At 39.0% G+C, this 22,521-nt stretch overlaps 2 protein-coding genes across 2 annotated transcripts; one reads left to right on the top strand and one right to left on the bottom strand.

Annotated features, from left to right (window-relative positions):
* Window positions 1-9,548: 9,548 nt before the first annotated feature.
* Window positions 9,549-14,712, bottom strand: Haspin (haspin). Its single transcript, XM_067769497.1, has 7 exons — window positions 14,484-14,712; window positions 14,053-14,426; window positions 13,631-13,972; window positions 13,077-13,561; window positions 12,796-12,999; window positions 12,167-12,462; window positions 9,549-11,897 (listed from the first exon to the last, which is right to left on the bottom strand). The coding sequence occupies exons 1-7, from the start codon at window positions 14,576-14,578 to the stop codon at window positions 11,693-11,695; spliced, it is 2,001 nt and encodes a 666-aa protein (XP_067625598.1). The 5' UTR covers window positions 14,579-14,712; the 3' UTR covers window positions 9,549-11,692.
* Window positions 14,713-15,650: 938 nt separating this feature from the next.
* BckdhB (Branched chain keto acid dehydrogenase E1 subunit beta) lies at window positions 15,651-19,281 on the top strand. The gene is made up of 3 exons (XM_067765351.1): window positions 15,651-16,491; window positions 18,354-18,446; window positions 18,520-19,281. Exons 1-3 carry the CDS (start codon window positions 15,703-15,705, stop codon window positions 18,745-18,747), a joined length of 1,110 nt encoding a protein of 369 aa, XP_067621452.1. The 5' UTR covers window positions 15,651-15,702; the 3' UTR covers window positions 18,748-19,281.
* Window positions 19,282-22,521: the final 3,240 nt, after the last annotated feature.

The following is a 22,521-nucleotide window of genomic DNA, read 5'->3' as shown; positions in this document are numbered from 1 at the left end:
AGTCTCTCATTCGTCTAAAACTACGTCTAATTCTGGAAATACATCAATTAGTTCCAATTCTACATCTAAAACTAAATCTACTGCATCCACATCTAAATCAACTAAAGCTAACAATAATAAAAATAATTCAAATGCGCCTTCTGAAAATTCCAATAAGTCTGATGCTGAAATGATTGTCAACAATGTGACAAATACTAGTGCAGTGTCGCGCTCTGCTGGCACTGTATCGTATGCAGATGCTGCAGCTAGAGCAGTTAATGCAAATGTGCCATCTGTTGATGTTTCTGACAGACAACGAAAGAGTGCTTCAAAAGAAATTACGCAAAAATCGCGTGTTGTTAGTAGTAGCAATGACAATGCTGAATTAGATGTATTTGTGCGGTATAAATGGATTCATTTGTCCTCATTTAAGCCATCGGTCACTGAGGAGAGTATTGTTAAATACATCTCTGATCACTTTGGCATTGCTGCTTCTAATGTCGCTTGTTTTAAGTTAGTAAAGAGAGATGTCGACATTAACACTTTAGTGAGAGTCGCTTTTAAGGTTCGAGTGATTGAAAGTGAATATAGCAAACTTTTCAATGCTTCTCTTTGGCCCAGTAACGTATACATTGAGCCCTTCCGTTTTTTTCGAAAAGATGTAGAAATTCCCGCGGAGTCATAGATTTGTCTGACACCTTTCATAATGGCCTCAACGTCTATTATCAGAATGTTAGGGGTCTAAATACTAAACTAGTTGATCTTTTTCTCCGTAGTCATGAACTCTGTTATGACGTTTTGGTTTTTACTGAGACATGGTTGAAACCAACTGTGTTTAACTCTGAGATATTAGTAGATTCTTATGAGATCTTTAGAAAAGACCGACGAAACAGGGTTGGTGGAGGCGTGTTAATCGCCGTACATACCAGGTTCTCTGCTGAAGAAGTGTACTTCGATGATTCTTCTGATGTTGAAATCCTCTGCGTGCGAGTTAAACTTTTATCTACTTATAAATATTTTGTTGCGTCCTATATTCCACCCCAGTCAGATATTTCTGTATACTTAATACATTCTTTCCTATTGAAATTTATATTTGCTATGTCAAGGTCTGTTGATTCTGTCTTAGTGGCTGGCGATTTTAATCTGCCCTTTGTGTCGTGGAATTTTATTGACGGAATGCTAGTTCCCACTGTGTATTCTACGAGTTTTTAAATGACCTTGCAGACATTGGTCTTTATCAACTTAACAGAATTCATAATAAATTCGGCAAATATCATGATTTGATTTTTTCAGACAACCGTCCATTTCACCAACGTTTTACATGCGATATTCCTCAAATGTGTGCCTTTTTCCAAAACCTCCTCAGCATCTCCAGCTACTGCTTGGAGCTCTAGAGAACTTAATTATCTAAAAAACAAAAAGACACGCTTCTTCAAGCGTTTCAAATTATCTGGCTCTAATAGTGACTATGCTGCATACTCCATCTTGCGCCTTAAGTACAACAGGCTACAGATAAGATGCTATAAGAATTATCTGATGAAGATTAAGCATCGGATTTCTTCCAATCCAAAAACATTTGATTCCTTCGTCAACTCCAAAAGAAAAGTTAAAGGGTTTCCTTCTGTAATGAAGTATGACGATCGGATTTCTAGTATTGACTCCGAGATTGCAAATATGTTTGCTGACTTTTTTAAATCCAATTACTCGACTATCCCTGACTCCCCTCCGGTGGATTATCAATACATATTACCTTCGCTTAACTCAGTAGGTATCCCAAATATTCATACAGATGAGGTACTAAGGCATCTGGAATGTCTGAAAATTTCCTACTCCAGTGGACCTGATGAAATAACATCTGTTGTGCTGAGAACTTGCGCTCAGTTTCTTTGTCAACCCCTTACCTGCTTATTTAATGCCTCTTTGAGGCAAGGGATATTCCCTAAGAAGTTGAAGGAGTCGTTTATAATACCACTTTATAAAAGTGGGGGTAATCTTGTGTCACAAACTATAGAGGAATAGCCAAACTTTGTGCTATTCCAAAACTATTTGAATCAGTTGTCACAAATCAACTGGCTTTTGCAGTATCTTCGGCAGTGGACCTTTCACAACATGGCTTTTGCAGTGGTAAGTCCATTGTGTCTAACTTGCTGAAGTTCACAACCCTCGTATCCAATAGCTTAAGGACGAACTGCGCAGTTGATGTCATTTACACTGATTTCAGTAAGGCTTTTGATAAAGTTTCCCATTCCTTACTCCTACTAAAACTCGATAGATTGGGTTTTCCATCACGGCTTCTCTCTTGGGTCTCTTCGTACTTGATAGGTAGAAAGCAAACCGTTGTGTTTAACAATTGCTTGTCTGAATTCATCAATGTATCTTCTGGAGTTCCACAGGGCAGTCACCTTGGTCCAGTGTTGTTTCTGCTCTTCATTAATGACCTCCCAAATGTTTTGAAGCGCTGCATACCGCTTATGTACGCTGACGATGTCAAACTGGTTATGCCCATTCGCTCACCTGAAGATAGGGCACTTCTTCAATCGGATCTGAATAACCTGGTTGAGTGGTGTGACGTGAACGTCATGTCACTAAATTTACCGAAGTGCAAGTTTATGTGTTTTACGAGGAAATCTTTTAAACCCTATCAGTACATGATAGGCGATTATATCATTAAGCAAGTCACAAACTTTACTGATCTTGGCGTTATAATGGACCCTAAACTGGACTTCAAATTACATATCGAATCGTGTGTGAATAGGGCTAGAGGCACTTCTTAAAAAGGTGGTCAAAGGAATTCAATGACCCTTATGTCACTAAAACTCTTTTTTTATCGTTAGTAAGACCTATATTGGAATATGCTTCCATTATCCGGAACCCGCGTTATCAGGTTCATAGCGAAAAATTGGAATCGGTGCAGAAGCAATTTTTGCTCTTTGCTTTAAATCATTTGCCCTGGGATCCATCAAGGAACCTACCGCCCTATTGCAGCCGGTTAAAACTTTTACAGCTGCCTTCACTACAGAGCCGTAGGGAGATGTTTGGAGTTTTATTTATGGTAAAACTATTAAGGAGGATGATAAACAGTCCATTTCTGCTTGGCGAGGTGATGTTTAATGTCCCTTTTAGACCCTCTCGGGGTCAAATGCATGAACCTCCTCGTTGTCTGTGTCAAGATTTCAATAATCACTGTAATAATATTGATACTTGCGACACACTTTACAGTATAACAAAATATATACTCACTGCCTTGAACTCATAACTGTTTCAAAATCACATGTTAAACTGAATCTGTTACCTGCTCCAGTTACTTTGGGCGGGTGGCTTGGAATCACGTCCTTTCCAACCTCCCACACATTGCACCCCTACTCATTGTGTGTTAAATATACATCAGCTGCTCGAAATCACGTCCATTCCGACAGCACTAATAATATAAATACTTTGGGCGGGTGGCTTGGAATCACGTCGTTGCCAACCTCCCACACATCACAGCCCTACTCATTGTGTGTTAAATATACATCAGCTGCTGGAAATCACGTCCATTCCGACAGCACTAATAATCAATAATTACTTTGGGCGGGTGGCTTGGAATCACTTCCTTTCCAACCCCCCACACATCGCAGCCCTACTAATTGAGTGTTAAATATACATCAGCTGCTCGAAATCACGTCCATTCCGACAGCACTGATAATCAATTCCGTTGCTCGGCATCACAGTCCATCCCGACAACGGATTCAATAATATATGTATATACATATTGTTACGAATATTAGCAAAACTAAGGAGTGCTGCCGTCTCTAAGCCGATACTAAGCAGTGACGTGAATGCACATCAATAATTCAATCATTATGTATCTCCATAAACGAAACAATAACTGCGTCCACATATATGTACCATGTACGTATACGAGCAGCGGAGAGTCAATACACTAACACATGCATATATCTGAGATACTCCTATAAGTATGCAATGAGAAAAACTATAAAATTGTGCAATTGTAGTTACAGCTGAGAAGTTTGAGAGCTACTGGACTAGTAGATTCTGGAAGCGCCTAGAAGATGTATAAAATTGTGCAATTTTAGTTATAGCTGAGAAGTTTGAGAGCTCATGGACAATGCTAGTAGATTCTAGAAAATGCGAATGAGGAAACCAAAGAGTATAAATGGCGACAGATGTAGAGGCGCTGTAATTCAGTTTGATTTGAGTTGTCAAGCAGTTACGACTAAGACGATATCTAGCGAGCAATAGCAGTTTCATTTAAGCTATCAGTTTGGTATTAAGCTATTCGTTGCACAGTTTGAGTGTTATTGTGAAGTATTTTAATAAAGGCCATTTTTCCATTATTCAATATTGGAGTTATTTATTCAACAGTTTGGCGATACGAACCTAGCAAAAGGGCAAATAAGAGGATTTGCAGCAAATTGTTGAATAAATTCCGAAGATTGGGAATACAACTGGGACATGGCAAAGTTCAGTGAATTAAAGATCCAGCAACTGAAAAAGCAGTTGGAGAACCGTGGATTAAATACAACCGGCAATAAGATCGAACTTCAAGCACGGCTACGAGAGGTAATGGAGTCGCAAGGAATTGATGTGGACGAGTTTGTCTTTTATTCTGATGGGGACGAACGATTGGGAATACAACTGGGACATGGCAAAGTTCAGTGAATTGAAGATCCAGCAACTGAAAAAGCAGTTGGAGAACCGTGGATTAAATACAACCGGCAATAAGATCGAACTTCAAGCACGGCTACGAGAGGTAATGGAGTCGCAAGGAATTGATGTGGACGAGTTTGTCTTTTATTCTGATGGGGACGAAACAACAACAAAAATTGAAGAGAAAAACGAAACATCGCAGACGGTTACCAGCACAGACTTGAACATGATATTGGCTGCAATATCTGCACAAACATCGACAGTAGCATCAATTTCGTCGCAATTGGCATCCCAACTGGAAGCGCAAGAGGCACGTATAACAGAAATGTCATCGCAAATATCCACCAACATGTCATCTCAGCTGGAATCGCATGAGACACGTTTAACATCCAAGATGGAAGCACAGGAGGCACGTATTTCAGAAATGTCATCGCAAATGTCATCTCAACTGGAAGAGCAGAAGACATATATGGCATCCCAGCTGGAATCACATGAGACACGTATTTAAAGAAATGTCGACACAGATTACATCAAAGATGGAAACACAACTGAAAGAGCAAGAGGCACGTATATCATCAAAACTCGAAGCGCGTATGGACGAGAAAATAACGCAGTTTGAAGAAAAATTCGAGGCAGAGGTAGAAGCTTTGAGAGGTCGTATACAGGAGTTGCAAATAATTCTCCCAACAGTTTCAGCGAGTAATCCAAAGGTAAAGACACCATCCTTTGACGGTTCTGTTCCTTTTCAGGTCTTTAAGCTACAGTTTGAGAAGACCGCAGCAGTGAACCAATGGAATGCTGAAGATAAAGTTGCGGCTCTGTTCGTGGCACTGAAAGGGCCTGCCGCGGAAATCTTACAGACTATTCCAGAGTACGAATGGAACAGTTATGACGCATTGGTGGCTGCTGTAGAACGGAGGTACGGAAGCGAACACAGGAAACAGATGTATCAAATAGAATTGCAAAACCGTTACCAAAAAGCTAATGAGACTTTGCAAGAGTTTGCTTCGGATGTTGAAAGGCTGGCACATTTAGCGAATGCGGACGCACCCATGGAATACACTGAAAGGGTAAAGATTCAGAGCTTTATAAATGGCATACGGGACTTCGAAACAAAGCGAGCTATATACGCAAACCCAAAGCCAACATTCGCAGAAACGGTATCACATGCTCTGATTCAGGAAACAGCGTCGCTTCTGTGTAAGCCAGTTTTCAAAGCACGCCGTGTGGAAGTAGAAAGGCCAGAGTGGGTAGACGCAATATTGGGGGCGCTGAAAGGATCGCAAAAGCGGAGTGAAAAAGTTATCAAATGCTTCAAATGCGGGAAGTCCGGTCACATTGCACGTCATTGCGATCTTGGCCTTAATAGTTCCAACAATGTGGGTGGGCGTAAACGCAAAGCTGGAGGAGATGAGCAAGAGCGAGTATGAGGTAGAGAGCTAGATCCAGCTATTGAATGCCCTGTGATATCTGTGTCGCAAATTGGTAGAAAATCGAGCAGTCTTACCGTCAGAAGAGAAGTTTGAGAGCTACTGGACTAGTAGATTCTGGAAGCGCCTAGAAGATGTATAAAATTATGCAATTTTAGTTATAGCTGAGAAGTTTGAGAGCTCATGGACAATGCTAGTAGATTCTAGAAAATGCGAATGAGGAAACCAAAGAGTATAAAAGGCGACAGATGTAGAGGCGCTGTAATTCGGTTTGATTTGAGTTGTCAAGCAGCTACGACTAAGACGATATCTAGCTAGCAATAGCAGTTTCATTTAAGCTATCAGTTTGGTTATTAAGCTATTCGTTGCACAGTTTGAGTGTTATTGTGAAGTATTTTAATAAAGGCCATTTTTCCATTATTCAATATTGGAGTTATTTATTCAACAGTTTAGCGATACGAACCTAGCAAAAGGGCAAATAAGAGGATTTGCAACAAATTCGTTACAATATGTTATAATATAATTTTGCTCACTATGTATGCTTGTTAATTTTACACTGTAATCCGCATTTATATTCATTCATTCATTCATATTTAGTCTGACTAATTGTAAAATTTGTAGACTACAAATAAATAAATAAATAATGCCAGGTTTCGCGAGGCGAAAAAACTAGAGAGATCAGGGAGGTAGCCGTTTATTCTGTTGCATAGCTCATCGATCTGTGGGCCTGGGCCTGTGGCCATTATTGTGCAGTCACCGGCGTATGAAACGATAGTGACTCCTTCTGGTGGTGAAGGTTATGTAGAAATTAAACAAAAGTGGGGATAGGACACCACCCTGTGGCACCCCTTGTTTATTCTTCTTGGTTTTGATGTTTCGTTTCTAAATTGCACCGATGCCTGCCGACCATCCAGATAATTTGCGGTCCACCTTTTAAGACATGGGGGAAGGGTAGACCCTTCCAGGTCTTGCAGTAACGTGCCATGGTTGACCGTATCAAAAGCTTTTGATAGGTCTAGCGCTACGAGTACTGTTCTATGGTGGGGGTTTTGATTTAAACCGCAATTTATCTGGGTGGATGGCATTTAGCGCGGTGGTGGTGCTATGGAGTTTTCTGAAGCCATGCTGATGACAGGCTAGCTGCAAATTTGCTTGGAAGTAGGGGAGAAAAATGCCTTCAAGCGTCTTTGCTACTGGCGATAGGAGAGATATCGGGCGATACGACTCTCCTATGTTAGCTGGTTTCCCAGGCTTTAATAGCGGGACCACCTTGGCCATTTTCCATTTTTCGGGTATGACAAAGGTGGAAAGAGACAGGTTGAAGACAGGCGCTAAGTATTTGAAACCCTCTTTCCCCAGGCTTTTAAGCATCGGCATGGCTATGCCGTCTGGACCCATGCTTTGGATGGTTTAGCGTGTCCAATGGCATCTTCAACCTCTCTGGCGGTGATGGTAATTGGTGACACGCTGAATTTATGCTTATGTGCGTGTCTGTTGGCCCTCCGTCTATCTTTGTCGACCGTAGAATGCATTACATATTGACGGCAGAAAGCGCTGGCGCATTTTTTCGAATCCGACAGCACTTTATCGCCGAAGGCGATGGAAACTTTGTCATTGTGCTTAGACGGTTTCGATAGGGACTTTACGGTGGACCAAAGTTTACCCACACCGGCAGAGAGGTTACAACCTCTGAGGTGCCCCTCCCATTTTGCGCGCTTGTGTTCATCCACAAGCAATCTGATGCGTTGGTTTATATCCCTTATTTGGGGGTCGCCTGGGTCGAGCTGTCTTATAAGGTCACGTTCTCTCGCTAAATTTGCGGCCTCGGCCGGGAAGTGGGCCGAATTTCGGGAATTCTCCCGGCGGGAATGAAACGTGCCGAGGCGGATTCAATGACCTTGCGGAAAGCACGCTTCCCTTGGCGGGCATCAGTCGGGATAGGGAGGGCAGAAAAGAGGTTGTCTGTAAAAAATTTGTATTCGTCCCACTTTCCTTTTTTAAAGTTTATGAAAGTGCGTTTCTCTGTAACGATGAAGTCGGCGGTACGGCCGAACGAAATAAGTATAGGCAGGTGTTCGGATGCCAGTGTTACCATCGGCTGCCAGTTGACACAGTTTACGAGTCGACCGTCTGTCCTTGTATGTATGTATGTATTTATTTGAAAATTCCTCTTGGCCGTTAACACGATAACTTGAGCAAAAATCGATATATCTTTACTAAACTTTGTTTACGTACTTATCTGAACTCACTCTATCTTGGTATTAAAAATGGGCGAAATCCGACTATGACCACGCCCACTTTTTCGATATCGAAATTTTCGAAAAATGAAAAAAATGCCACAATTCTATACCAAATACGAAAAAAGGGATGAAACGTGGTGATTGGATTGTTTTTCTGACGCAGAATATAACTTTAGAAAAAACTTTGTAAAATGGGTGTGACGCCTACCATATTAAGTAGAAGAAATTGAAAAAGTTCTGCAGGGCGAAATCAAAAGCGCTTGGAATCATGGAATACTTTCGTGGTATTACATATATAAATAAAATAGCGGTACCTGACAGATGATGTTCTGGGTCCCCCTCATCCACATTTTGGTCGATATCTCGAAAAGGCATTCACATATAAAACTAAAGAGATCTAAGGCCGAACTTCTCTTCCAATTTGCGTCGTGCTCCTCTTGATTTTTCCTACAAATTGGCCAGACAGGACCTACATGTTTTATGCCGACTCCGAACGGCATCTGCAAGGCAGATGAGTTTTCACTGAGAGCTTTTCATGGCAGAAATACACCCGGAGCGCTTGCCAAACACTGCCGAGGGGCGACTCCGCTTAGAAAAGTTTTCTTCTAATTGAAAAATCGTATTTCTAAAATTTTGATGTTGCTTTGCCCGGGGTTTGAACCCAGTGTGGTAGGAGGAGCACGCTACCATCACACCACGGTGGTCGCCAAAAAAATGCAATTGTCAGTACATAACGTTCTGGGAGGCGTCAACTTTTTATTCAACTAGTTTCGGTTCATATGAACGCTTCCGGAACCTTTGCGGAATAATTTCGGGACTATTTCTAGATCACTTCGATATTTTTTCAGGATCAGTTCGGACCAATTTCAGGATAATTTCGGATTTATACTCGATCTACCAAATGATTGTTTTGGAATAGTTTTGGGGATTATATTGGAATTGTTTCTTAACAGTTTCGGGTTTATCTTTTGATCATTTAGCGGTTGTTTTTAGGGTCATTTTGGAACTGTTTCCGGATCATTTCAGAATTCTTTTAGCGATTATTCGGGCTCTTTCCCGGATAATTTCAAGAATGTTTCGGGACCATTCGGGACTATTTTATTGTCTTGGGTACCGCTTCTGGACTTATATTTTCTTCGTACCATCCAATATATAATTATCTTGTTTTGTTGCCGACAACACAACTCCTAAAACAAATTTGACAGTTCCATAAATAAAAAGAAGTTTTCGTTAAACCATATGTAATTATATAATGAATATTGCAAATACATCGTTCGTCATTCAACATTACACAAAAGAGTTCGATATGCACAAAATATACAAATTTTATAAAAATTGCTTAGTTTACAAAATCCTATAGACAAAATTTAAATTACATTGAGAAAATATGAGTGAAAAGTGCTTTGTGGTTTAAGAAAATGGTATTCAAAATTAAAATTTATAAAAATTGTTTTCAAATGCATACATAAATTCAAATAATACCTTTAATATCCGCACGTTTTATTGTAAACTCATAATTCAAAATTTGAACTGTTTAGGAAAACTAAAATATTGTATATTTTCATAATGAGCGTTGGTATGAGATGGACACTGCCTTCTGTCGTCACATGCTTTTAAATAAGGCATTGTCAGTAGTCAACAGACGTAGGAAGTGCGGGCTGAGGGGGTAAACGATCGAGCAGGTTTTGGTCTCGTGCGCTGCGCTCGCAAGGCTAAGACTTCAGCTATTAGGTGTGGCACAGCTATCAGATCTATGTAGAAGCAGCAAGCAGCATAATTTCTATATAGAAAGCTTCTACGCTATTTCCAATTGTAAACGAGAGAAAGCGTCACTTGAAAATAAGAACAGGCAATTGTAAATTAGAAAGCGTCAAATGTGAATGCGAAAGCGTCGTACATTCATTTATTCGGCTCGATATCAATTTCTGGAGTGTCGTCGATCGATCGACAAATGGGTCTGTTTAGCATACGCTGCTTCAGTAAGGCCAGTTTTTCAACAATGGGAGGAGCAGGGGACGGCTCAGTTTTGGTGTGCGAGAGCCGGACATGCCATACAAAAATAGTCAGTGGTAACTGATGCCTGAAATGGCTAAACGGAAGTGCTGCATTTAACACTTTGCTCGCCAGTGCTGATCCCCATTGAGACTCTCTAAGGAGAAGTGAAAACATAAGTGCAGGCAAACATTACAATACCACTGACAAACATATGTTTTATGTAGAGCAGCAACTGCAATATTAATGTATGTAAATTAAACGGTGGATGAGCGAAGAGATCAGCAACTGGAGGAGACTGCGCGAAAGCATTCCAAAATGTAAAGCCTTTCCATGGATATGCGCTCTCACTCTAAGAAATGTCAGTCGGAACATAGGCAATTCCCAATCAAGTGTTCTTAAAGGATGTGCCCGGTGCAACAAACATAGCTTATGGTTATTGACATTTTTATATTCTTATGCATTTTAATGTGATGCCTTCTCATAAACAAGTGACTATTTCCATTTCCATGTGACGCTTTCGTATTTACAATTGACTATTCTCAACTTAACTTAATTTACAACTGACTTCTCAATTAAATTTGCTGCTTTCGAATTTTTTAATGAGGCTTTCTCATTCACAAGTGATTATTCTCATTTCGATACCACGCTTTCGCTTCATTTGACACTTTCTCAATTACAAGTAACTTTTCTAATATCGAAGGGACGCTTTCGCATTTACAAATGACTGTACTCGTTTTCATACGATGCTGCCGCATTTATATCCGATGCTTTCTTCTTTACACCTGGAAATGGTGTAGTATTTGCCAAGAGGAAGGTGATATTTTATAACATAGGGCCTGATTTCTGATAGGGTGTTTCAGTTTGGTCGTTGAGCAATATTCTTGTAGCACTAAGGGCTCATTCAGTCTATGTCAGGTTCTCATGGACCAACCACATCAACCTAACCTAACCCAACCTTCATTATGAACGCAAGATTCGGATATTGATATGCTCCTTGAAGCATTCTATAACTCTGAGAATAAAGTCTGAGAAATAAGTCACGAAAAATTAAATTTTTGTTTTTGCGTCTGTTTACAATTAAACGTGCGATATATTCGAAACGACTTAGAAGACTTAGAAGCACTAAACAATAAATAAGTGAGAAAAAATAAATGACTTTAAAATAATACGTGCAATAGTTAATCTAAATATTATTTTTTAAAAATTATCGTTAAACCATGTAAGAAAACTAAAATATACATATTTATGTAAAAGGCTGAGATTCGACTTTTTTAACAGTATAAAATGTCAGCGAAAATTTGAAATCTTGGCTCAGTGAATATTAAAAAAGTGTTAAAACAATTACAAAATCAAATAGAAAATAAATAGTTTAAAACTGTATATATCGTGTATGCAGTGTTAAACTAGGGTCATTAAATATTTAGTAAATTCAACAGCGCTATTATAATTCAACACAATTTCGCTGAGATGCTGAAGCTTTGTATTATATATAGTATGCGCTTTAGTGCGCCTATTTTTATATTGAACCCCCTCAATCATTTTTGAAATAACATATGAAATCCAAAATATATTAGTACGTGGCTCAAATGTTTCCCAGTTATTGCTGCAATTGAAAAAAATATATATTTATATATATTAAGTACATATCTCTCATTTACTTCAATAGTGTCATATCTCATAAAGCACAATTTTTCAGGAGAACCATTCAAAGATCACAAAGATTTTTTTATACAACATAGATCATGATATTGGGTACGTTTATATGTTATTAACTCAAAAGTTATGTTTTTTGAGTTATGGCACTATCGGAGTAAATGAGCGATAGTTTCTATTCAAACTCCGTGTTTATATGTATCTGAATTTCAAACTTACCCTAATACATCACGCATCATGCGATAGATATCGAATTGGTAGTCACCTGTAGCAGTGAAGAGATCTTCATCACAGGATATATCATTGTAATGGCAACAATTGTCAACTGTCATACGTGAAAGTGTATAGTCAATAAGTGTAGCTTTAACGCCTTTTGTGGGCACAACATAAGTATGATTATCTATAGTAAATGGCAATTCCTTAGCATTTGTGCTCAATAATAAAACATTTCCCCAATGTAAATCCCTATGTTCGAATTGATATGCGCATTCAGCTACGGCCAACGTAAGAACAATCTGTGAATATATTGATAATATACATATTTAAAAGCTAAATAATCATAGATATATAAAATTTATAATAAAAAACGATAATAGCTAAAACAAAACGTTCGTGCGTGGAACGCCCACGTTGGCACATCTCAATAAATAACACAATACATATAAATAACAACTGGATGGTTCACAAGAGCGTCGTATGCGTTATAAAGTCTTAAGTTCTAAGTTGTTTCAATTATTCCTAATAAAAAAACTTGATTAAAACATATGACATACGACGTATAGGAAGCCTTGTGAATTCCATACATTTGTTTTTAACATTTATTGAGCCTACATTCTTCCCGCTTATACCTGCAGCAATGCATAGTACGCCTGTTCAGCATTTTGAAATTGAAAGCTTTCCATATCTTGACCACAAAATTCTAGCTCTAATATTATATAAATTTGTGTTTCATCAAAAATATCTGGATGATCATTTTCTGAACATTTTTCTTTGTCGAAATCTTCCCACAGGTTTTTTAAATGTTGTGGATACTCTCCTTTAACGCATACAATCTAACCAAAAGTGAAATAAATGTAAAAATTATTATAAATACATATTCATTTCAAGTTCCAAATCAGTTTTGTAGTACCTGCTTTACATTGACAAAGCCGCATGTTATATTTTTTGAATTCACACAACTGCGTAGATTTGCCAATTCCTTCGAGATAACAACTTCTGACAATATTTGCTCATATGTTTTTTGTTTCTCACCATTAACTTCAACAGTTCCTTCAATCGGTATAACTTTCATTACTGTACTACTTGCGTCAAATGCTTTGCGTTTACTTTTAGCTTTCAAAAACACCTCACCATATGCGCCTTCACCAATCTTCACACAGTACATCATTTCATCTTTAGAATATACTTTGTCAAAGTGTAAGGGATGTTTTTGATTACATCGCTTTAAGACGCAATCTTCTGGTGTCTGTGTAGAAACAAAATTTTCAGCAATGGGCTCTGGTTTTATAAATATAGACTTGCGGTGACCAGCAATGGTACCAACATAACCCAAAAATTCTATAGAATTGTTCCGATTTTCCGATTGGCGCTTGTGAAATGAACTTGGTCGTTTATCTATTGAAATTTTAATTAGATCAAAAATGATATGCTACAAGCTAAACAATAAATTTGACCTGCATTTACCTTGTTGACGTCGCCATGCATTGAATGACTTTCGCCATTTTCCTGGCTGCAACGTGAGGCTGGGAATACGTCGCTGCAGTACTTCCCTTTGTGCATCACGTATAGTATTTATAGTGGATATATCTTTGCTCAAAGTTTTTCTTGTGTAGATCTTCGTTGTCTTATCGGCTGTTGACTTGAAACATACATGCCTTGAGTTAGTTATGCGTGGAGCTGATTTGTTAGCAATCTCTGTTATGAATGTTTCATGTGGTGCCGCCTTAGTCCCATTAACATTTCTAAACAATATTGAACCTGAATCATTGTTGCCATGTACTGTTTGAGTAAGCGATTCATCGTAATCTGTAACAATTTTTACAAATAAACTTAAGTGCCTTCAAGGACTATTCAGCTTCACTTTGGTCATGATATGTATCACTTACCAACAATTTCTATTATTGGTTTAATAGGTGTGCATTTTAAACGCCATTTGTCTTCATTGCTAGCACATAGCTGCGCATTTTTATTTTTATCATTCTGTTTATTAAAATATAATAGGCGCCAAGCTCCGATTGGCGATAAAGAACATTTGAATGGATCTAGTTTTAAGTTGCTATGCAATTGGGGAGTTGAAATTGTGCTTGACTTTCGTTCCTTTTCTTGTTTTTGTTGGTCTTCATTGATCTCGTTAAGAGAATGCTGTAGTTGCAGTAGACTCGATTCACTTGCTTTGCTATTGATACTGTTTTCCACACTAGAATCGCGATTATATGAAGCATTCACCTTTCGTTTCAAAGTATTTGTTTCACGCAATGTTCTATAATTGATTAAATATATTAATATATTCGTTTAATATCAATGAATGAATACGTACGGCCTTGGTCCCAATATTTTGTCAAAGGAATCCATCCAGGCTCCATCTTCTAAAGTTTTATTTAAATCAAAATCCTGTTCGGAATTATCCTCCATGTCAAATAAGTACAAAATATAGTTCGTATTAGCTAATATCCTGGCAAAAATAAAATAAATTTCTGTAAATAAACGCGTTTTGCAAAAAATTACAAATATTTGAATCTATGCATGCATGATTGGCATGCTTGACATAAGCGGGTTCAATCATTCGCTGCGTTCTCTACTGTTCAGAGTCATCAAGAAACTACAGAGAGTCTATCGAATACTCGTTTTTCTACCTATTGAGGGCACGAAGTAGGGAAAGGCCGTCACTAATAATGCGGCAATTACCCACCGACGTGTGCCGTACGTACGGACGTTTGTCGTACGAAACACGTTTGACCGAACTCTCAAGCCCGTAGGAATGAATGTGTGCGTCTGTGTACATATACATAACATATTTGTGTGTGTATTGTTTACAGATAAGCACTGTTGCCAATGACCATTTTGCATGCAACAGTGCAAAAGTGCAGTGGTGCCATACCATAACGCTAACTTGATTACATTGATTTCCTGAAGGTAGGTTCGATCAGCTGTTCTATCTGGTTATGGCTTTATGGTTATAAGTCACCATTAATTCGCCCTTTAAGCGGGATTAATGGTGCCATACCATAGCGCTCTAGCCGTAACCATACCATAGCCAACCAATTGGTTTTTGTTTTTCGCCATATCCATAACCTAAAAATATTTGAGATGGTGAATTTATTAGCGTTTTTAATATTTTATTTATTGTTTTGGATACGTTTTGACTAAGAGAAAAATTTACTATTTTTAGATTAAGGCACCAATAATTGATGGATAAGTCTATTTGAGGGACACTGCTAAAATTTTTCTTTTCCGCATTCGGATTATTGTTCTCGAGGTCAATACGCGTCTTTTGACACCTCTCTCGATATTTTTGGTAGCGTATTAGCAGTCGACCCCTCAACTAGACTTTTACCTCAAATTTGATCATAATATTCTCACATTATTCACTCGAACTTGATGAACGAAATTACCACCACCACACAGCAGGGTATAAAAAGTCAGCCCATTGAACATATGATCGGAACCGATCGCTACGTTACAAAACCTCAGATTGATAACACAAGAAATAATCATCAAATAAGAAAACTTGTTTGTTTACTATTTTATAATCCTCCATGAATAAATCTTTTTGGTCCTTATTGAAGACGATCAGGTTGCCTACAACGCCGTCAGTACCGGTTCGTACTCATTTCACCTATCATCCAGATAAGTCACCCAAGGAAGTGACATGCACGACCAATAATGCTACTGAGAAAATGAACATGTTTCAAGCTATTAATAATGCAATGGACTTGGCACTTAAACAAGATCCCAAAGCTTTACTATTTGGTGAAGACGTTGGTTTTGGTGGAGTATTTCGTTGCTCAGTTAATTTGCGCGATAAATACGGCAAAGACCGTGTTTTCAATACGCCACTTTGTGAACAAGGCATAGCTGGATTTGCTATTGGCGTGGCAACTGTTGGCGCTACAGCTATTGCTGAAATACAGTTTGCTGATTACATATTTCCAGCCTTTGATCAGATTGTTAACGAAGCTGCCAAATATCGTTATCGTAGTGGTGGTATATACAATTGTGGTTCGCTAACTTTCCGTGTGCCATGTGGTGCTGTAGGTCACGGCGCTCTATATCATTCACAAAGTCCTGAAGCTTATTTTGCACACACACCCGGATTGAAAGTGGTCGTACCAAGAGGCCCTATTAAGGCAAAGGGTTTACTACTCGCGTGTATAGCAGATCCGAATCCGTGTATTGTATTTGAACCAAAGACACTGTATCGCGCTGCTGTTGAAGAGGTACCCACAGGGAATTATGTCTCTGAATTGAGCAAAGCAGAAGTGTTGCGCAAAGGAAAAGATTTGACAATCATTGCATGGGGCACACAAGTACATGTAGTGCTGGAGGTAATTTATTGCAGATATTTATACTTTTATTCACAAAGGGTCTTATCAAGAAATACGCAAACTATTCGTTAAGAGTATTTTTAAATTAAGGTAATACCAGTTTCACACAGGGCTAATATAGTGACTAATCGAGTTTTCTATTTATCTCATTTTTGCTTTGGAAGTTCGCTTAATGAAGCAAATAGCCCTGTCTGAAGAGGAAAACTTAAATATTTCATTAAACAAAATTGTGATTTAATTATGTGCCTTTGTGAAATTGGTATAGCATCTAAGTACTAAAAAAGTATCACACGCACGCTTGCTTTTTCCCATTTCAACACAATTCGGTAAGAGTCTGGAACAATGGACGACTACTAATACGCGTCCAAAAGTATGGGTATAGAGGGGTCAAAATACACGTTTTGAACTCAGTATCTGTAACCCGAGGGTGGAAAAACAAATTTCGTCGTTTACAAGTTTTTCACGAGAATCCGAAAAACTACCCCGAACCTCTCCGAAAACGGGGGTGGACCATAGCATATCCGATCTACAATTTTTTTTTTCGTCTCTTGTTGAGGAGTTCGAAACGGGTCGTTTGACACCCCTCACGATATTTTTGAATGCGTTTTAGCAGCCGACCTCTGTTTTTTTCTTTGACCTTGATTTCAATGCATTTGGTAAGCGAATAGCTCACTTCTTGGACATTGTTTAAAGTCTGAAATAATTTCAATCTGCAACCTGTCAACAATTACTTTTGCTACATTCCTCCCTATTTTGTTTCACTATGTTTTTATGTCAAATAATTGGTGGCTGCATTAATTACCACCATTTATTTCCATTTGTTAAACTGTCGAACTCTTTTATTCAAAATTTCAGTTCTTTGGCCATTTCTGGAGGGATTCATCAGTAACGACTTAAGATCATTCCAAATTTATTAAAAAAAAAGTAGTGAACTACACTTTCCTGATATAGATAGATAAATAATTGAGGATCGCACTGCGACCATTAGTCTATTGTGCCCTCAGCTGCTTCACAACACCTCATCCTGAACCCTAGCAGCTCACCTGGCTTGAGGGATTTGAGGTTAGAATGCTCTGTTCATGTTGAGCCCATAAACTTAGCCCTACGTCTTGAGATTGCATCACACTCCAGGAGGATATGGTCCGCCGTCTCCGCTGATCGATCACAAAATCGGCATGTGTTGTTCGATATTATACCCAGCTTTTGCAGTGCCCTGTAAGAATAGCTGTTAGGATTATCTTTCGAGAGGCCTATTAATGCCCTGTATAGAGTTGTGCAGTAACTCCCTAGCAGTAGTTTAGATTGTCTCAGGCCTGGCATATTACGCCAACGTTCTTCCCTCTTTTCCCTTTCTTATGCCCCCTAATTTCCTGCGAGCCTACTGGCAGGAATGGCTCAGGACCAATAGGTCGTATCGTCGCTGCCTCTCTGGCCAGGCTGTCCGCCCGCTTATTACCCTATTCTGATATATATTGGAACGATCGTTCTGAACGAAAATCGACACTGATGATGGCACAACGCCGAAGCCGGTTTGTCTCGAAACTAAATTTGACAAGGGATGACGGAAAATCGTTCTAATATACATCATTTATCCACCCTGTCGGAAAATCAACAAAACAAAATAAATCACTCGGTCTTCTTTTTCGGCCTAACTTCAAGTTCATATAACCCTACGAGCAATTCTATTATATCCCAAAGTATAGTTACAGTTATAGTGCTGTCGTTCGAACCACAACTAAAGGAATTCAATTTCTGCAGTCGCGCTAAAAAGTCAAGAAAAGGGCCTTTACAAAAATCAAAAGATTTGTTTAATTTCGTTAAAAAAAAAAATACAGAAACAAAATAAATTTTTTTTATTATAGGTAGCAGATATAGCCAAAAAAGAGCTTCAGTTGGACTGTGAAGTAATCGATTTAGTATCTATTTTACCTTGGGATCAGGAAACAGTATATAATGTAAATATGCATATATTACCAAACAAAAAAATCAGTCTTTACTTGACAAATTGCTTTTTTATGTATTATATAGTCTGTGAAGAAAACTGGACGCGTTATAGTGGCTCATGAAGCCCCACTTACACAAGGTTTCGGCGCTGAATTAGCTGCATCCATACAAGAAAAATGTTTCCTACATTTAGAAGCACCTGTAAAACGCGTTACTGGCTGGGATACGCCTTTTCCACATGTGTTTGAGCCATTTTATTTGCCTGACAAATATCGCTGCCTAGCAGCTGTAAAGGAGTTAGTGAATTACTAAACGAAAACACAGAAAGTGTTAGTTTAAACGGTATTTATTAATGATTCTTTGAAATTTGAAAACGGATGCATTTATATTTGTAATATTTTTCAATTACTTGTATCTAACTTTTATTGTTTTAACATGTGCTAATAAATATTAAGGGAGGAATTTAGACAACATACATATAGTTAAATTACTGGCAACTATCACATTTGATTTTATTTCTATATATAAATATATATAGACATAAATGTATATATTGTAACGTTTAAAGCTTTAAAGCATAACAGAATGGAATAAAAACTATTTAAACCACAATTTTCTTAATTAAAATGCAACAAAAATTTAGAGCGCAAATAACATACAATTTATGTTCCCGCCATAAGCGCGGATTTTTTGTTAGGCCCCAATTTGTATCACCAATTATACTACCATGTATGTGTTTTATTTATATAAGACGAAATCATATGCCCCTTAAAGAACTTTTATGTGGAATAAAAATGCGTAAAATTTTAGAAAAATAAATGGAAAAAGGTAGATTACTTAAAAAAATGGATTTTTTAGAAAAATGTAATAAAAAGTATCAAAGTTGTAGATAGATAGATAAATAAATAGATTGAGGATCGCACTGCGACCATTGGTCTATTGTGCCCTCAACTGCTTCACAGCACCTCATCCAAGCCGACTTCTCTGATTAACCCTAGCAGTTCACCTGGCTTGAGGGATTTGATGTGAGAATGCTCTGGCCATGGTGCGCCCATAAACTTAGCCCTACGTCTTGAGATTGCGTCACACTCCAGGAGTACATGTTCCGCCGTCTGCGCTGATCGATCGCAAAATCGGCATGTATTGTTCGATAATATACCCAGCTTTTGCATGTGATTGTTCAGTCTACAGTGTCCTGTAAGAATAGCTGTTAGGATCCTTAGGTTATCTTTCGAGAGGCCTATTAATGCCATATATCGAGTTGTGTTGTAGCCCCCTAACAGTAACTTAGATTGTCTCAGGCCTGGCATATTGCACCAGTGTTCTTCCCTCTTTTCCCTTTCTTCTACTGGTAGATGCTCTCTGATTTCCTGCGGGCCTACTGGCAGGAACGGCACAGGACCAATAGGTCGTGTCGTTGCTGCCTCTCTTGCCAGGCTGTCCGCCTGCTCATTACCCTCAACTCCCCTGTTGCCAGGAACCCAAAGTTGTAAGAAATCTTTCTTTTATCAGAAAAACTGGGTCATTATTCGTTAAGATAAGCCTTAAACCGTATTGGTTTTTCCTGGTTTGCTTTGTTAAGCAAATTAAATTTGTGACTTTTTTTAAAGAAAACTTTCCTGATAATTTAAATATTTTGAATACTCCAAAAACTCTGCGCTATTAAATACTAAAGAGACGATTAAAGTTGATTTGATAACCACTCTTAAGGAGCATAAGGTGCTGTCTTATTAGCAAGAAACCAATTTTAATTTGTGTTGTTGTTTAATGGGCCATCCCAAGTCAATTCAACGTATATTCCGTCGGCCACGTCTGGAATGACTTTTCTTTTTTAATTTACGAATTCGTTCGACGCGCTAGAATTTTTCCAGTGCGTCAGAATTTAGAGATATGTTGTTGTTGGGGCTTGTAGCAGTGATTCGCCCCATCCAATAGGTGCGACCGATCACAAATTGTCATCAATATCCTCTACCGGGAGTCCAAGGAAACTTGTTGTTTCAACAGGGGTGGACGATAATGAGAGGGGTGTTAGAGACGTTGGTTCTACATTAAAATTAAAGAGATGGTTGGTGTCATGTGGGTACACATTGCAAGCGGGGCATACATTTTGTATGTCGGGGTTGATTCTGGATAGGTAAGAGTTTAACCTGTCACAGTATCCAGATCGAAGTTGAGCTAGAGTGACTCGTGTTTCCCTGGGGAGTATGCGTTCCTCTTCCGATAGTTTTGGGTACTGTTCTTTGAGTACTGGATTCACCGGGAAATTCCTGGCATAAAGGTCCGATGCCTGTTTGTGGAGTTCGCTGAGGAGATATAATCTAAAGTACACAACAGTTTATTTTCGCACACTTATGCTTGGTTTTCATTCGGTCAAAATCAATTGTTAAAATGAAAGTTGACATGCCGTTTTCACTTATTGGTAAAATAAAACCTACCAAAATTGTCTACCACGAAATTAAAAATAAAAAACTTTGCGCCAAATAAAACGTACTACAGAAATAACAAGAACATTAAAAAATCATGAGCAATCCGTGTAACAACAGATGGTCCGTGACTAAGTTATAAACCACCATAGCAGGTCCTTTGGTTCTTGTTTAGCGTCATGGTAGCTTTCATCGAAGTCAAATTGAGTGTCCCTTCTGAGTAGGTTTTGTAAAGGCTTTGCAATTTTTGAAAACGACGGCACAAGAATAAACCCTGTTTCGAGTTTGTGGGAACAGTAAAATTTCGGATAGTTTTGATATGAGAGTCATTGGGTGTAATACCCGACCGGGTGACCCTATAGCCCAAGTAGTGAATTTCTTGGTATCCGAATTTGAATTTCTTTAGGTTAGTTAGGTCCAAACTACGTAAAGCGACTCGTTCTAATAAGGACTTTAATAAACTAATGTGCTGTTCCAAATCTTCAGTCGCAATAACAACGTCGTCCATATAAATAATTATTTTTCTGTCGTCCAGCATATCTCGAAAAATTATATTTATAAACCGTTGGAATACGGCAGGTGCATTTTTTAGCCCGAATGGCATTTTCAGATCCTCAAATTGTCCATGAGGAGTTACAAAGGAAGTCAAAGGTATTGATTCAGAAGACGTATTGACTTGGTGAAATCCGCTGTTGTTGTTGTTTTTGTAGCAATGCTCGCCCCACCTAATAGCCGCGACCGATCACAAATTGTCATCAATATCCTCTAACGGGAGTCCAAGGAAACTTGCCGTTTCAACAGGGGTGGGCCATAAGGAAAGGGGTGTTAGAGGCGTTGGTTCCACATTACAATTGAAGAGATGGTTGGTGTCATGTGGGGACACGTTGCAAGCGGGGCATACATTTTGTATGTCGGGGTTGATTCTGGATAGGTAAGAGTTTAACCTGTTACAGTATCCAGAACGAAGTTGAGCAAGAGTGACACGCGTTTCCCTGGGGAGTATGCGTTCCTCTTCCGCAAGTTTTGGATAATTTTCGTTAAGCACTGGATTCACCGGGCAATTCCCGGCATAAAAGTCCGACGCCTGTTTATGGAGTTCACCAAGGACCTGCTTGTGTTGTTTCACTTCATACGGCTGGGTTCTCAGGTGCCGTATTTCCTCAAAATGCTTACGGAGATGACTCCTCAAGCCCCTAGGCGGTGCTGGTTCATCAATCAGATGTCTGTTGGGATGCCCAGGTTTCTGGGTATTCAACAGGAACTGTTTTTACCGCTCTTTAGGTTTAGTACGGAGAAGAATCGTTTGTTTTGTAAATATTCGATACAATATTCAATTAATGGCAGGGGAGGCATCGTTGCCAATATACATTTGTTATTGTCAGCCACCAACCTTGGGGAGCTGAACCCAACTACCCCAGCGGGTTAGGGGATCAGAATATACCCGCGGTAGGTATGCCTGTCGTAAGAGGCGACTAAAATACCAGATTCAAAGGGCTGTGTAGCGCAACCTTTTAGGTTGCCAGCGCAATATATAGCTTCTCCAAACCCAATTGTCAACCTCACCTGTCCGCGGCGAATCCTGTTTCACTAACAAACGAGGCTCTGGCGACCCCAAGCTCCTCATGGAACTTGGGGGTAGGGAGGGAGGGAATGGCCTGAAGGT

Source organism: Eurosta solidaginis, chromosome 2 (assembly GCF_040869045.1).
Source record: "Eurosta solidaginis isolate ZX-2024a chromosome 2, ASM4086904v1, whole genome shotgun sequence".
Lineage (NCBI taxonomy): Eukaryota > Metazoa > Arthropoda > Insecta > Diptera > Tephritidae > Eurosta > Eurosta solidaginis.
Note: the sequence above shows the minus strand (reverse complement) of the source record. Positions and strands in the feature narration are given on the sequence as shown.

What these genes read in the sequence shown, in the direction of transcription:
- Haspin (XM_067769497.1), bottom strand. Translation starts at nt 14,578, where the DNA reads ATGGAGGATAATTCCGAACAGGATTTTGATTTAAATAAAACTTTAGAA. An exon ending in TGCATGGCGACGTCAACAAG is followed by an intron (nt 13,562 to 13,630) that starts GTAAATGCAGGT and finishes AAATTTCAATAG; the next exon opens with ATAAACGACCAAGTTCATTT. An exon ending in GCTTTGTCAATGTAAAGCAG is followed by an intron (nt 13,000 to 13,076) that starts GTACTACAAAAC and finishes ACTTTTGGTTAG; the next exon opens with ATTGTATGCGTTAAAGGAGA.
- BckdhB (XM_067765351.1), top strand. Translation starts at nt 15,703, where the DNA reads ATGAATAAATCTTTTTGGTCCTTATTGAAGACGATCAGGTTGCCTACA. An exon ending in AAGTACATGTAGTGCTGGAG is followed by an intron (nt 16,492 to 18,353) that starts GTAATTTATTGC and finishes TTTTTATTATAG; the next exon opens with GTAGCAGATATAGCCAAAAA. An exon ending in ATCAGGAAACAGTATATAAT is followed by an intron (nt 18,447 to 18,519) that starts GTAAATATGCAT and finishes TGTATTATATAG; the next exon opens with TCTGTGAAGAAAACTGGACG.